Raw genomic sequence first — 17,678 nt, 5'->3', positions numbered from 1 at the left:
CTGTCTGAGATATAGGGTTCCAGGGCTATTTCTGTGAGGTTTTCTTCCACACCTCAATGATCACAACGTAGGTTATTTGTCCCTTGTCCAGCCTTTTGGGGGCCTGAAAGCCTCATGCCTGTTTGACCTCTTGGCATTTAGTTTTTAGAGAAGTCCTAGGCTACTCCTGCTCCCAAGCCCTTTTGATAGGTCTAGGTGTTTCTTTGAAATAGACAATCAGCCAAAGCTGTGTGTAGGGCTCATGAAATGGCTAAGATCACTGGTTAAGCTGTATGTCCATGGATCTCCCACCCTGTGCCCCAGGTGTTGCTTAGAGGATGTTCTCTGCCCAAGATACCTACTGCAAATATTTTAACCCGCCAAGTGGGGCTCGCATCAGTTTCAGCAAGCGATGTGCTGCAGTCAGCTTGTCGGCTCTCAAGAACTTATTTCGGGCATCTCTTCTCAACTCTGCGTCCAGTAACATTATGTCGATAGCTTTAAATCAGCCATGATGGGGGGGGGGCGGTGCTCACACCACAGAGATTAGGGAATGTTACAAAGCATGGCTTTCCTCTTTCCTGAAGAGACAGTTGTTAAACACTTGTCAGATACACCACTGGCTCTAGTCTTTAATTGCAAGCAAAGCACCCCATTTAAACCACTACACATACAACCACAGAACAGAGGAAAATATTAGTGTACTATCTGAAAGAAACACAGAAAGTTTCATTTATTTATTGTAAGTAAATAAGAGATTGTAGCTTGTGAAAGGGTAGTAATTGATAAGTCAAGATTGTCCCTATAGGTTTGAAACAACTCAAAACATTAATTTTGGTAAAAAATATCTGCAATAAGCTATGCATTTATTGGCAGGTTTTGAATTTTCACTTAGCATGCAAAAGAGCTACATTTGATAAACCACATACTTACATTGGGAAAATATCAAACAAGAGTAATGTAACTAGAAATATATAGAAAACACACCTTAAAATTGTAATGTATTTTCTGTTTCTTATTCTTTTGTTTAGATATAATTTGAACTGTATTTCAATCCTAACATGATTATATCCTTTTACAGTCCTTCCTAGTGTCTTCTTCCTTATTAAAATATAACCAGTGGTTAACTGTCAAGCAACCTTATCTTATATCTCTGTAAGTATCATTTAAAATGAAATTGAAATATCACTTCTTTTAGCCAGAAAAAAGAAACAAAATGGATAATTTAGTGAATCCACCCCTTTTTATACACTGAGCTGCCAACCCCTGGAGCTCAGAGGCTGGAGGCAAGGCTGTGAGGCTGTGAGGTAGGGGTGCAAGTGAGGGCTCAGTCACAGTGGACCTTGCCCTTGGCTACCCCAGAGCTGGACAAGTCTCCATTGCAAAGAGTCTGAAGTGATGAATGAGGCCTGTTTTCCAAGTCACTGTTGGTCACCTTCATCATGTACTTTCGAAATGCCTTTTGAATAACAGCAGCACATCTTTCTTCTTCCTTTCTCTTGGTGGTGGTGACTATGGGTTCATACAACTTCTTGAAAGGATTGGCTTCCATAAACTTATCTTCCATCATTGTTTTCATGCTATCCAAGACATCAGAGCCACCGAGTACATTAGTGGTGAAAGCGAAAAGAATATCCAGGCAGTGGAGGCGATCTCCACTCACCATGGGCAAGTCCATTACTAGAAATTGATATTTATTTGGCTTTGCCACACGCAAAGGCTCAGGCAAGGCATCAGCAAAATCAGAAAGGGCAGAATATTTGATAAACTGTGTTGCTTCTGGGTCAAACTTTTCCCACACTTCATAGAATATGTCAAAGTCATCTTCACCCAAAGGGTCCTCACTTTCTTCAGTGGCTGTATTGAAGTTCTCTAAAATCACAGCAATGTACATATTGACAACAATGAGAAAGGAGATGATGATGTAACTGACAAAGTAGGATGTGGCTATGCCAGGGAGATGGCAGTTTTCTGAGGAGGAGTTACATGATTTTTTTGATCGCAGCATGGGGCCGAGCAGGGCATCCCAACCTGCTGATGTGGTTATCTGGAAGAGACAGAGCATGCTGCAGGCAAAAGTTTGGAAGTTGAATATATCATCAATTCCAGACTCTGGATTTACTTTGGAAAACCAGTTCATACCCAAAATGGCATAGATAAACATAACCAGAAAGAGTAGAAGACCAATGTTGAACAGAGAAGGAAGCGACATCATCAGAGCAAAGAGGAGAGTCCTGATCCCTCGTGCAGCCCGGACAAGTCTCAGGATTCGGCCGATCCGAGCCAAGCGGACAATTCTGAAGAGCGTCGGAGGGAAAGGAATGTGGTCCTGCTTTGCCAAGATAGAAACCATTGTACCTCAGGAGAAGGAGAAAAGTCAGTAAGTTTCCAGCAGGCACACTGGTTTCAGATCCAGCCTGTCTCCTGGCCTCAGAATCCTATGGGGGCTAACTTTTTATCAATAAGCTCGTGTACAAAACTAAGAACTTCTTTTACCACTATTGGGGAAAATACCTATCTGTGTCTTAACTTGGAAAATAGTTTCCAAGGGCCCTACAATTTTAGATGGGACTTTAATGGGATAGAATGCTTAAAATATTAAAAACAACTAAGGAAATGAATGCAGTTTATGAAAGGCTATTTTGTGAATTATGTACTTGAAGTGTATTATCTATGCTGGGTTTTTAAAACCACTCAGAATGTAACAAATACAACCAACAGGTTTCCATATGTATTGAATATACAGAATGTAAAACAGATAAACTACAGCTTGAGTCTTTTAGACTAGAGCACAAGGAGAGATTTCCACTACAGAAGGTTGCCTTGAGTCTGAGCTGCCAGTGGAAACTGTAGAATCCCCAATCCCAAAGTTCCCTAAAAGGTACAGGTCCTTATTTGTATAGAAGAATTTAAATACAGACCTACTACAGGTGAGGATAGCTTATCTGCTGAAAGAGCCACAACATATGTATGGCTAGAGGGAAAAGGTAGCATTGGAATGCTCACCTTTAGGCTGAAGCTGCCTATGGATCTTTCATATTTGTCATGCTCATTCCAAGGACCTCTGAAATCCAAACTCAATAAGCTGGAGGGACACAGTTTGGAGATACCTTCTCTGTTGCTGCAAATACCCCATAAGTGGCATTTCAGAGGTCTGATCAAACAGCTGAATATTTGACCTAAAATATCACCCTGTTCTTCCATTGCCTGCTCTGCAGACAAGTGATACAAGGATTTAAGAGAATTCACATTTTGGCCTAAATATTATAGAATGGCTGGAACATGCTTGCCTTGTGTAGACATGGCCTTGTTCTTGCTTTGAGTGTCTTCTAGGGTTGTTAGGGGTCATGCACAGTCTTTGAGTGTCCATGACCCCTAATGACCTTGAGTGTCCTCTAAGGTCATTAGGGGTCCATTGGGGGTCATGGGCAGCAGAATGCTTCTGCTGTCACCTAATTACTAAAGAGAATTAGTTGATGATAAACTTCACTGACTACCCAGTTGCACGAAAGAAGTTTAATTCATACATTAATTAGGAAGTCAACCCCGGAAAGATGTGAAATTTATTAAGTGCCAATTCAGCAACAACTGGGGGAGGCCCATCATTTAAGATCTACCTCCTCCATGAATATTTCTTGGGCTAAGCAAGCCCACAATAATCTGTTCTTTCCCTGAGCTCATTTCTTCTTTGTACCATGTGATTTGATGTTCTATTAATTTCCCTATCTTTTTTTGGCACTTTAAGGTAAGCCTTAATACCCCAACTACATTGTTAACTCCTAGAGAGAGATTCACTTCAACCCACACTTATTTTGCATTTCTCCAAAAACTTAGGTAAGAGCTTGGAAAAGTATTGAGACTAAGTGTTGGACGGCAGACATATTGGCAAAGGTATATACAACTCTGTCCACACTAGTGAGTAGGATTAATATATGGATTAATCCTACTGCTGAATATGATTTGGCTTAATGTGTGGATTCTCTCATCCACTGGAGCAAATGCCATACAGCATGTATAACTGCAATTGCCTAGCAGCTGTTCAAAGGACAAAAGTCAGAAACATTTCCACAAACTGCACAATGCCTGGCACTGCATGGAAGGAGCTGTGGAATAAATGAGCTGCTCTTTACCTATCAGAGGAAGGGCTCTTTGAGTTTTTAGAAGGCCTGCCCCAGACATCCTAACACCATTTTCTAGCTTTTTCTTTCTTTCTTTCTTTTTTGCTACTGTCAATTTCACCAGGACTTGTGATTGGAATTGACTAATAAAAATTAAAGGTCTACTTAACTGTAAACCTACGGAAGAATCTATTTCTAAACTTTATCTACATTAACATCATGGCTTATAAACCAGAACACACTGAACTGTAGCATATTTGCTGTTATTCTCTGAAACATCTGCATTGCTACAGTAGCATTAGGAACCAAAATATCTTGATCCAATACATCTGTTTGATGCATTCTTTCTGAGATTGCACAAAAGCTTCCACTTGGAAAATCAGTTTTCCTTGTCTTCATTGCTTTTTGAACTATCAGAAGGGCTCCTGGACAGTTTTACATAATTATAAAAACTCAAATTAATGGTTTAATTAAAACCAGACTTCAAAAACTCAGAATAAGCAATTGTTGTTCAGCCACAAAGAATTTAATTTTAAAGTTGATGTGTGTATGTGTGTGTTTTATAAGAAGGTACATGGAAACAACCTTCTTTCTTTTGTATTCTTTTATAAACCTTTTAGTTAACCCTGTCTGTGATTAGAGAATGAGGCTGGGTGGTAAACAGGGTCAAAGCATCTGAGACAAGCATAGTTCACACTGTGGTTTAAGTTAACATGGGAAATAGAATAGAAAAAAAAATGCTTTGATTGTCTGAATGATCTACTCTTGGAAGCCCAATATAGAGTAGGCCATGAGGCCTTGTATAGGGTTGAGGGAGGGTACAGCCATGCCACAGGATCACAGTAATTGTGATCTGGTATCCATGTGCATTTCGAACAAGGAAAAACATGGGCAGTAAATCCTTAAAACTTTAAAATGCTCGTAGAGCTTATCATCGCACAGGAAAGGTAGAACTTTGAATCAATTATCTGAATAAATCAGGTTACCACCACAAAAACTTCTGAGTCATTTTAATTTTGTCTAGGTCCATTGAATACATTATCTGCATAGTTATTTAACTCTATTTCAATTATGTAGCGAGTTAAGGGAATGGAAAGTACTCTATCCCCGACCAACTTCCCAGTACAGAATGGCATTAGTACCCATGTCTATTCTGTCAGAAACTATACTAGGCCTAATTTTCCGCTTTGTTGATAGTTTGAACAAACTTCAAAAAATGATAAGATTTACAAACTTACTTCTGGCTCTTAGTTTAAAGCCCCTCTGACTGCTGATTTTACTTACTAACAATAGAAAGAACCACGACCACACAATCAAATAAATTCCAGCCATTGGTGAAGTAGTATTGCCTCAAAGCAAAGATTTTGATGAGACATTCTACTGTAAAGATGACCACAAAGATCCAGTTGAGACGGTCAAGGGTGGACTCCGTAGCTTTGGACTGGTTGTACGATTCAGCCATCATGGTAATCATGTTTAGGATAATGAGAATTATGATGATGATATCAAAGATCTGACTTGTGACTATGTCAAATACGAGACCTTGACATTTGTTCTGAGAAAAAAAAGAAATTGTAGATCATTTTGAATGCAAGAATAAAATTACATGCATTGAAAAAGAACATAAATACAACAAAATTTGTTTTTTCCTTCAATTAAAGCAGTTCTTTGAAAAATACACAGACCCTTTTCAAAGTGCAAGAAATTCTTATAAATTCCCAGTGTTGCCTCATATCTTTTCATTCAAATGTAATTAGTAACTGGTTTTAAGCGCTTAGGCTTATGGCGTTAATTCCATGTTAAAACAAAAAATATTAAAGTCTTAGTAACAACATAACTTTGATGGATTGATGATGTTGCTTTGCTGAAATAAAACAGTATGTGTTGGATTCAGTAATAAAAAGATGAATCTTGGTTTCTATATTTTATCTCTTTCTGTACTTTTACTTCAACAATATTCATGCAGAGAACACCTGCTCACATAGGTATGTCAGACAAAATGGAATTAATATCTTTAATGCTCCATTTGCCAATTCTCAATAATCAGAACTTAACCACAATTCTGCATTCAAATAATTTTTCAATGCCAACTTTAAAATTCTTGTTTACTTGAAGATAAAGCTAATAAATGAGATTATAATCCAATAATTACTAAAACTGTATACAGAAAAAAATGATTATAACTGAGGGTAAATGTACGCATGGTTTATATATAGATGTTCATACTGCCCACAAAGTGAGTATATGCTGATTGTTCTGGTACAGGTTCTACCTCAAGTTTGCATGCCAAATTACCATATGCAGTGAAATTACTCAATTATTCCATGATTTTCTTGAATGCAACTGCTGTGAAGCACTACTTTGTTCTTCACTTAGTGGAAAACTATTCCTAAACGCAAACTCAGAAACTGAAATTTTATAGCATTCTTGACTACACAATGGTCACTTTACAATCTGTGCACATATTATTTTACATTATATTATCATCTAATCAAAGTGGCATACACTATTATCTTTAGAGAACTCATACACCTCTAAGAATACATCTTTAGATACCCTAGGGATCTGTTGTGTAATCCAGGCAAAGATCATGTTGGTTTGTGGTGGTGACAGCAGATAAAGATAAAAGCATATAGGTTTAAGAGTCAATGTGAGGTGGAAGCAAGAACAGTCAGAGAATTTGAATCTAGTGGGCTTTGTGAAAGTTAAGGCTGAGGCTATAGTTTCTGGTTGGTGAAACTATTTTACCAGACAGAGAAGCTGAAACTGACCCCTTCCTTACACCTTACACAAAAATTAACTCCAGATGGATTAAATATTTAAACATAAGACCTAACACCATAAAAATCCTAGAAGAAAACTTAGGCAACACCATTCTGGACATAGGCATAGGCAAGGACTCCATAACCAAAATACCGAAAGCAATGGCAACAAAAGCCAAAATAGACAAATCGGAGATAATTAAACTTAAGAGCTTCTGCACAGCAAAAGAAACAGTCATTAGAGTGAACTGGCAACCAACAGAATGGGAAAATTTTTTTGCAAGCTACCCATCTGACAAAGGGCTAATATCCAGAATCTACAAAGAACTAAAGCAGATTTACAAGAAAAAAACAACCCCAGCAAAAAGTGGGCCAAGGATATGAACAGACACTTTTCAAAAGAAGACATTTATGCAGCCAACAAACATACAAAAAATGCTCATCATCACTGGTCATTAGAGAAATGCAAATCAAAACCACAATGAGAAACCATCTCATGCCAGTTAGAATGGTGGTCATTTAACAATCTGGAGATAACAGATGCTGGAGAGGATGTGGAGAAATATGAATGCTTTTACACTGTTGGTGGGAGTGTAAATTAGTTCAACCATTGTGGAAGACAGTGTGGCGATTCTTCAAGGATCTAGAAATAGAAATACCATTTGACCCAGCAATCCCATTCCTGGGTGTATACCCAAAGGATTATAAATCATTCTATTATAAAGACACATGCACATGTATGTATGCCACATGTATTGTGGCACTGTTTACAATAGCAAAGACCTGGAACCAACCTAAATGCCCATCAATAATAGACTCGATAAAGAAAATATGGCACATATACACCATGGAATACTATGCGGCCATAAAAAAGGATGAGTTCATGTCCTTTGCAGGGCCATGTATGTTCATGAGTTCATGTCCTTTGCAGGGCCATGAATCTGGAAACCATCATTCTCAGCAAACTGACATAAGAACAGAAAACCAAACACTGTACGTTCTCACTCATAGGTGGGTGTTGAAAAATGAGAACACATGGACACGGTGGGGGAACATCACACACTGGGGTCTGTTTGGGAGTGGGATGCTAGGAGAGGGATAGCAAGGGGTGGGGAGGCTAGGAAGGCATAACATTGGGAGAAATGCCTGATGTAGGTGATGGGGGGATAGAGGCAGCAAACTACCATGTACATACCTATGCAACAATCCTGCAAGATCTGCACATGTACCCCAGAACTTAAAGCATAATAAAACAAGTAAAAGCTAGATGGAATTTAGGTAAACAGAAGTTCCATAAACTGTTGGCAGATTAAATCTCCCCAAATATAATTTTATCATTAACCCTGTGATCAAAAATCTCTCCCTATATAAAAGATAAATTCTAAATATTTGTCCCTGACATTCATTTACATTTTTAGTGCATCACAAATATTTCATTTTAGCATGATGACTCTGGTTGTGCCTTTAAACATATTTTTTTATTTAATAAATAATTACTGAGAACACACTTTATGCCGGGCTCTATTCTCAGTGCCAAGAATACCAGTAGGTGAACTGCATTGATCATTTGGAATCTCAAGCTCAAATGGAAATCTCCAAATTATCTACATGCTTCAGATTGCAAGCACCTCTTTCTTACTGTTTCTCCTGACTTTTCAGCTTCTACTGACCTGCTCTGCTTTGGAGTTTTCAAACTCACTTGTCAGAGTACCAACTGTTGTGCCTATTGTACTACTTTATAATCTAATGTTGTCAAGTGTGTATACAGCATCTCAGCTCCTCAATTAGACTGTGAGTCAGAGCAGCCCTGGATGCTGCTTCTACCTTGCCCCATAGTACCTGATAAAGCAGGATTCATAGAGAGCAGGGATCAGCAAACAATGGCATATAGGACAAATCCAGCGACCTATCTGTTTTTATACAGCCCATGAGCTCAGAATGGGTTTTACATGTTTAAATGTTTGGTGAAAAAAAAAAATCAAAAAAAGAATAAAGTTTTGTGACACATAATAATTATATAAAATCCAAATTTCCATGTCCTTAAATAAAGTTATGTTGGAATACAGGCATGCTCATTTGTTTTATATTGTCTATGGCTGCTCTTGTGCCACAATGGCAGAGCTGAGTAGTATGACAGAGACATATAGCCAGCAAAGACTAAAATATTTACTATCTGGGCCTTTAAGGAAAAGTCTGTCAAATCCCTGATATACAAAGTTTATCATAAATACTTGTAAAGTGGAAGTGAGTATGCATGACCTTAACCTCACACTAACAAAAACTGGTAGAAAGTATTACAAATACATTTTAAACTGGTCAAAATGTGAAACAAGCAAAAACAGGAAGGTGGCAGATAGGAGGCAGGAATAACGTGCATCTTCCACTTGGATGAACAGAACAGTGTGTGGAGACTCACACTGTGGACTTTTGCTTCAAGAACCACCGCAGCAACATAACAGGAAAGCCAAAAGAATTCACAGATCCTTTGAAAGAAGCGACATGCTGCTGCAGACTATGCAAGACAGGTAAAAAGCTGTGAGTTCCCGAAGTGTGAGGGGGGAAAACCTGCCTCCAAACACACATCCCCACTGGGGAATCTGAAAACCCAGATCATAAGAGAATGATTTAACCTTACCTAGATCTGAAATGAATTTAGGGAGCTACATGAAATGTAAAAGTAGAAGCAGCAGCAGCAGGAACCATGCAGGCACTCCGAGCTTCCAGCTTGAGCCCTGCAATGCCATTCCTGACTATATCTCAGAGGGGCCTTCTGGGAAGGCAGCCAGCCAAATGAACTTCTCAGCAGAAACCTTACCAGCTGGAAGGAACTGGGGTGCTATCTTTAGCTTCCTTAAACAACATAATTGTCAGTCAAGAATTTTGTATCCAGCAAAACTAAGCTTCATAAATGAAGGAGAGATGTTCCTTTTCAGACAAATAAATGCTGAGAGAATTCATCACTACCAAACCAGCACTACAAGAAATGCAAAGAGGAGTTCTAAATTATAAAAAAAAAAAAAAAAAAAAACCAAAAAAAAAAAAAAAGGGAAAAAGAAAAAGAAAAAAAAGAACCTCCTTAGAGCATAATTCTCACAGGGCCTGTAAAACAACAACACAATTTTTAAAAACCCAAAAAAGTAATTTGGGCAAAAACTAACATGATGAATAGAATAGTACCTCACATATCAATACCAACACAGAATGTAAATGGACTGTATGATCCATTTAAAAGATACAGAACTATAGAATGGATACAAATCCACAAACCAAGCATTTACTGTCTTCAAGAGACTCACTTAACACATAAGAACTCATATAAACATAAGGTAAAGGGTAGAAAAATATATTTCACACAAATGGAAATGAAAAGTCGGCAAGGGTACCCATTCTTATATCAGGCAAAACAGACTTTAAAGCAACAACAGTTAAAAAAGACAAAGAGGGGCATTATATAATGCTAAAATGATTAGTCCAACAGGAAAACATCACAATCCTAAATATATATGCACCCATTATGAGCTCCCAAATTCATAAAACAATTACTACTAGGCAACACAATAATAGTGGGAGACTTCAGTATTCCACTGACAGCACTAGACAGGTCATCAAGACAGAAATTAAACAAAGAAACAATGGACTTAAACTATACCCTAGAACAAATGGACTTCACAGATAGTTACAGAACATTTTACCTGACAACTGCAGAATACACATTCTTTTCATCAGCACTTGGAGCATTTTCTAAGATAAACCATATTACGGATCACAAGACAAGTCTTAATAAATTTAAGAAAATAGAAATCATACCAAGAATCCTCTCTGACTACAGTGAAATAAAACTGGAAGTTAACTCCAAAAGGAACTTTCAAAACTGTACAAGTACATGGATATTAAATAATCTGCTCTTGAATGATCTTTAGGTTAACAATAAAATCAAGAAGGAAATTAAAAAATTCTTTGAGCTGAATGATAATGACACAACTTATGAAAACCACTGAGATACAGCAAAAGTGGTGGTAAGAGGAAAGTTTACAGCATTAAATGCCTACATCACAATGTGTGAAAGAGTACTCACAGACAATCTAAAGTCAGACTTCAAGGAACTAGAGAAACAAAAACAAACCAAATGCAAACCCAAACCCAGCAGAAGAAAAGAAATAACAAAGATCAGAGAAGAGCTAAATGAAATTGAAACAAAAAGCTGACTCTTTGAAAAGATAAAAATGACAGACTATGCGTTACATTAAGCAAGAAAAGCAGAGATAAGATCCAAATAAGCTCGATTAAAAATGACAAAGGAGATATTAAAACTGATACCACAGAAATACAAAAGATCAGTCAAGGCTACTATGAACATATACACACACAAATTAGAAAATCCAGAGGAAATTGATGAATTCCTGGAAATATACAAACATCCTAGATTAAATCAAGAAGAAATAGAAACTCTGAACAGACCAATAAAAAGTAGCAAGATTGTAACAGTAATAAAAAAAATTGCCAACCAAAAAAAGTCCAAGACCAGACAGATTAACAGCTGAATTCTATCAGATGTTTAAAGAAGAATTGGGACCAATCCTACTGATGAAACAGCATTGGCAAAATCATAACTGAGGAAATTATGACAGTGAAAGAGGTCAGACCTAAAGGACTCCATCTTGCTTCTAACCTTTAAGCTGTCCTTATTCATTTCTGGGAATAGGCTGAACTAACTTAGGGAAGGAATTCAGTTCATGGTCTGACTCTGAAACAAAATTGATAACAGATCTTTCCCCAAAAGGCCTCTCCTCTTGCCTGGGGACCAGTCTGCCTTTGCAGGACTAATAAATGAGCTACAAGATTAGAAATTAGGGTTTAGGGGTCATGCAGCCTCTGGGCTCCAAGAGTTTGAATCTCCTCAAATTGCTCCTGGGGCTAACATCAGTATTGTAAAACCTAAGATCTGTGCTTGAGATATTTTGCAGACTCTGTGCTGAATGGATCAGCTGACACCACCCAGACCTCTAATCTGGCTCAACCAGTTCTGCCATCCTACCCAGGAACAGAAGACAGCAAGAAAGCCTCATTGCAGCCCCCTATGACTCCACATCCAACCTGAACAATTAGCACTCCCCATTTCCCTAGCCTTTACTCACCAAATTATCTTTAAAATCCCCGATCCCTGAATGTTCAGGGAGACTGATTTGAGTAATAATAAACTCCCATCTTCCTAGCCACTTCTGTGTGAATTACTCTTTCTCCATTGCAATTCCCCTGTCTTGATAAATCAGCTCTGTCTAGACAGCAGGCAAGGTGAACCCACTGGGTGGTTACACTGACACTAAAAGATAGAGAAAGAGTGAATCTTCTCTAAATCATTCTATGAAGCCAGTATCACCCTAATACCAAAACCAGGAAAGGACACAACAAAAAATAAAACTACAGACCAATATCCCTGATGACTATAGGTGCCCAAATCCTCAAAAAATACTAGCTAACTAAATCCAACAGCATATCAAAAAGATAATCCACCATGATCAAATGGGTTTTATACCAGGAATGCAGGGATGGTTTAACATATGCAAGTCAATAAATATGATACACCACATAAACAGAATTAAAAACAAAAATTATATGATCACCGAATAGGCATAGAAAAAGCATTGGACAGAATTCAGCATCTCTTTATGATAAAAAGCCTCAGCGAAACTGGCATAAAAGGAACATTAACTCAAGCTAATAAAAGTTATCTATGACAAGCCCATCGCCAACATCATACTGAAAAGGTAATGGCTGAAAGCATTCCCCATGACAACTGGGACAAGATAAGGATGCTCACTTTCACCACTTCTATTCAACATAGCACTGAAAGTCCTAGCCAGAGTAATCAGATAAGAGAAAGAAATAAAGGGCATTCAAATTGGAAAAGAGGAAGTCAAACTATTGCTCTTGGCTGATGATATGATAATATACTTAGAAAGCCCTAAAGACTCATCCAAAAACTCCTGATCTGATAAATGAATTCAGTAAAGTTTCAGGACTCAAAACCAATGTACATAAATTAGTAACACTGCTATACACCAACAACAACCAAGCTGAGAAACAAACCGAGATCCCAGTTCATTTTACAACAGCTGCAGGAAAAAAAAATAAAAATACTTAGAAATATACCTAACCAAGGAGATGAAAGATCTCTACAAGGAAAACTACAAAACACTGCTGAAAGAAATCATTAGTGACACAAACAAATGGAAACAATCCCCTGCTCATGGATGGCTAAAATTAACATTGTGAAAATGACTATACTGTCAAAAACTATCTACAAATTCAATGCAATTCCCATAAAAATGCCACCATCATCCTTCACAGGACTAGGAAAAAAAAATCTTAAAATTCATATGGAACCAAAAAAGAGCCTGCATAGTCAAAGCAAGACTAAGCAAACAACAAATCTGGAGGCATCACATTACCTGACTTTATACTACAAGGCCATAGTTACTGAAACAGAGTGGTGCTGTTATAAAACAGGCATGTAGACCAATGGAATAGAATAGAGAACCCAGAAATAAAGACAAATAGTTACAGCCAATTGATCTTCAACAAAGCAAACAAAAACATAAATTGGGGAAAGGGTACCCTATTCAACAAATTGTGCTGGGATAATTGGCAATTCACATGTAGAAGAATGAAGCTAGATCCTCATCTCTCACCTGGTACAAAAATCAACTCAAGATGAATCAGACTTAACTCTATGACCTGAAACCATTCAAATTCTAGAATATAACATCAAGAAAACTCTTCTATAGATTGGCTTAGGCAAAGAATTCGTGACCAATAATGCAAAAGCAAATGCAACAAAAACAGAAATAAATAAATGAGACCTAATTAAACTAAAAAGCTTCTGCACAGCAAAAGAAATAATCAGTAGGGTAAAGAGACAACCCACCAAGTGGGAGAAAATATTCACAAACTATGCATCCAACAAAACACTAATTTCCAGAATCTACAAGGAACTCAAACAAATTATCAACACAAAAACAATTCTATCCAAAAGTCAGCAAAGGACATGATCAAACAATTCTCAAAAGAAGATTTACAAATGGCCAAGAAACATAGAAAAAAAGTGCTCAACATCATTAATTATCAGGGAAATGCAAATTAAAACCACAATGAGATGCCACCTTACTCCTGCAAGAATGGTCATAATTTGAAAATAAAAAAATAATAGATGCTGACATGGATGTGATGAAAAGGGAAAACTTTTACACTGTTGGTGGGGATGTAAACTAGTATAATCACTATGAAAACCAATATGGAAATTCCTTAAACATCCAAAAGTAGAACTACCATTTGATTCAGCAATCTCTCTACTAGGTATCTATCCTAAGGAAAATAAGTTACTATATGACAAAGACACTTACACACCACATGTTTGTAGAAGCACAATTTGCAATGACAAAAATATTGAACCAACCTAAATACCTACCAACCAAAGAATAGATAAAGAAAATGTGGTATATCTACACCACGGAATACTATTCAGTCATAAAAAGGAATGAAATAATGGCATTTGCAGCAATCCAGATGGAGTTGGAGACCATTATTCTAAGTGAAGTAACTTAGGAATGGAAAATCAAGTATTGTATGTTCCCACTTGTAGGTGGAACATAAAGGTATAAGAATAATATAATGGACTTTGGGGAATCAAGGGGATAGGTGAGAGGCGAGTGAGGGATACAAGAATACACATTGGGTACAGTGTACACTGCTTGGGTGACAGGTGCACCAAAATCTCAGAAACCACTAAAGAACCCATGCTTGGAATAAAAAACCAATTGTTCCCCAAAAGATATTTAAATAAAATGAAATAAAACTGGTCAAAATTGAGTTCGAACAAACCACTAAGTTAATATGGTTGCAGTAAGCACTTACTAAGCACATATTGCCTGGCTCACTAAAAAATAAATTTAAGTTGTTGTCCAAGATCTTACTTTTGAACTTGAATATCTAATTTTCCTAAGTGTTTGAATATGTCTTGGCTTTTGTTGAGTCCTTAATTTCTGCAAATTTTAAAAATAAAGAAAGATGGTATTGTAGAAATTTGAATGCCTCACAATAACTCAACTGCTCTACATATTTACAGTCATTCAATTGCTCTCACCAGAGGTCGTGGAATGGGTTTTAAAGGTTTTTTGGATCCTAATTTTTTCATTGCATTATAGTATTTCTTCTGTTCTTCTGTCATAAAAATGTCTTGACCACCTAAGTATATGGAGAAGATAAGAGCTAATTACCTTTAACAGTTTTTTTGGGAATCTAGTTCTGAATTTTTTGACACAATTTTAAAGTTACATTACATTTCTATTAATAATTCCTAAAATTCCAATGGTAAACTTAAGAAGCTGGACCTTAGGGAAATGCTGCAAAGAAACAAGATTTAAGTTAAGGTATACAGGAGAAACAAGGTTATCTTTATCAGTTATTTTTCACTTTTTAAAACAGAAAGATTACATATCTTTGCAAATGTATACAGAATCTTTACAAAAATTTGATATATTTCAGCTTGGATAAATCAAATCACGATGCAACAAAAATAGAAAGTAGTAACAAAAATTAGACAAAAATCTCATAAAGGACAATTGAATTTCTCTTAAATAATGAATACACATGACACTACTAATAAAGCCGCATAAAATCTGTTCAGAGCCACTCTCAGGGGGAAAAAAAGTTCTATTTTCACTACTGAGCAAGAAAGAATAGAAAAAAGGAACTAGGATTCTCATATCTGGAAATTTGGGGGCAAAATATCTAGAAAGATTAGATAAGGTAGAATGGAATTCTTTTGAAATGTGTGGCTGAACTTGCATAAAAGTAAGAAAAAAATTGGGGGTCTGAAAATTGAGAGATCAAAAAGATAGACTAGTAAATTAGCCCAAAGCCATGGCTGGTTCTAGGACACTTACTAATCTCCGTAAACTAAAATCTCAGTAAACGTAAGGGGGTAATGGGAAACAAGGCCTATGCAAAGGCAGGGGAGCCACAGATGTCCTTGCAAGAGTATGGGACTATCCAAAGGCGGTCAACAGAAGGGTAAAGAAACAAACCAGGATCTGTCTGCTGGCAATGGAAGGCAACTAGAAAATTGTCTCAATCCAGACTATGAGTAAAAACCCAGTCTTCTCTGATAATTTGTGACTCCAGGCTTACTTTGAAGAGGGTTTGGGGTTTGACTTTACTCCACCAGCACGGATCAAAAATATATAGCCCTAGAAGTCAATCTAAAAATTAATCAAGTTGTTCTGAGATGCTGGGAAGAAATTAGTCTTTTAGTAATCATATATGTCATAATAGTATTAATACCACTATTCTGAGACTGTAATGTGTGTATGTGTGCTGTGAGATAAAGAAAATGAGTAACTGGAAATAAATTCTATCGTCTGTGCCTTTGAAAACAAGGTTTCTCAGTGTGGAAAAGAGGAGATACAGAAGAGTGAGACAAGAGGTTAAGTGAAAACTTTGTAGTCCTGAATTTGAGTTGTCAGTATGCATATTTCCACTTACATATTTCCTTGTAGTCCTGAATTTTAAGTAATTCTGTCCACTTGAAAGGCTTAGAAGCAATGACAATGAGCATTCCAGACTGTAGTTTTGGAAACCATTTCCCACAAAGAAACAAATGCTTTGAGAGAAATGGCTGATTCCAGATCTAGGGCAGGAAGGGAGCAACCTAAACTTGGAACATCTTGGCATTTCAGAGAACAAGAAAGTAGTCAAATGGAAAGATCTTATGCATTTGAATCCTGATTTGAAACCAAGCAAGCAAACAAACAAAAATCTTCAACAGAAACAAATGAAACACAAAATTTATAAATAAACATTTTTCTTTTAAAGAAAAGGCTCAGAGAAATTTGGAAATAAACTGGGTATCTGACTAAAGAATTCACATTAAATGTTTTGGTGTGCTAATGGAATTGTGATTATGTTTAAAAAGAGATATGTTCTAAAATATTTGTGAATAAAATGATGTGATGTCTGTGGTTTGCTCCATAAAAAAATCTGGTGGCAGAGTTGAATAAGGGCATACATGGCTTAGAACAAGCATATTCTTAAGTCAATAAATGTTGTGCTGGGTGATGGGCATTTTAGGTTAATTCTAGTACACTCTTGTGCACGTTTGAGATTTTCTGTAATAAAAAGTAAAACAAGACAAAAGGATGTAGTGGATTGATTGAAACAATGATTTCTAATGTAAGCTTAAATCTAAAATCACAAAGGCTGACATCCAAATTGCAGGTATTGATTGCAATCAACATACATATTACCAAGGGGACACTACATCATGCACTCCTGAGTAGCAGAAGCAATACAGTTGCATAACAACAGGAAACAACTTTCCCAGCAGATGCTGAGAAGGCTAGTTGGTATCAAGGTACATTTTAGATGAATTATGAGAATCCAGAGGAAAAAAGAAGCTGTGCCATAAAACAATTAGGAAACCAAAGGAGAATATTTAGTTATTTGATTTGGGGATGAGAAATGTCTTCGGTTCATAAATACAATTTTTTTTAAAAAGCCAAAAATGAGAAGATTGGAGTTTGACTCCAAAAACTACTAATGTCTATAAGTTAAATATGTAATTGCAAAAATTAAGAAGCAAGTCACAAATTGGACTTATTATATAGAAATGCATATAAAAAGATGGCAATCTCAGTCTTAAAAATAGATAAATGAGGCTGGGCGTGTTGGCTCATGCCTGTAATCCCAGCACTTTGGGAGGCCAAGGCAGGCGGATCACAAGGTCAAGAGATCGAGACCATCCTGGCCAACATGGTGAAACCCC

General features: G+C 36.9%; 1 protein-coding gene across 1 annotated transcript in view; it reads right to left on the bottom strand.

Annotated features, from left to right (window-relative positions):
- Positions 1-1,030: 1,030 nt before the first annotated feature.
- Positions 1,031-17,678, bottom strand: part of SCN11A (sodium voltage-gated channel alpha subunit 11) — an 88,177-nt gene continuing 71,529 nt past the window's right edge. The window contains exons 24-26 of the mRNA XM_037731329.1: positions 15,000-15,104; positions 5,382-5,652; positions 1,031-2,337 (exon numbers count right to left, since the gene is read on the bottom strand). Coding sequence (XP_037587257.1) covers positions 1,307-2,337; positions 5,382-5,652; positions 15,000-15,104 — 1,407 coding nt within the window. The 3' untranslated portion in view covers positions 1,031-1,306. The remainder of the gene's footprint in view (positions 2,338-5,381; positions 5,653-14,999; positions 15,105-17,678) is intronic.

This window comes from Cebus imitator, unplaced genomic scaffold (genome assembly GCF_001604975.1).
Source record: "Cebus imitator isolate Cc_AM_T3 unplaced genomic scaffold, Cebus_imitator-1.0 Scaffold391, whole genome shotgun sequence".
Classification (NCBI taxonomy): Eukaryota; Metazoa; Chordata; class Mammalia; order Primates; family Cebidae; genus Cebus; species Cebus imitator.
The sequence above is the reverse complement of the archived record's forward strand: the minus strand, read 5'-3'. Positions and strand labels throughout refer to the sequence as shown.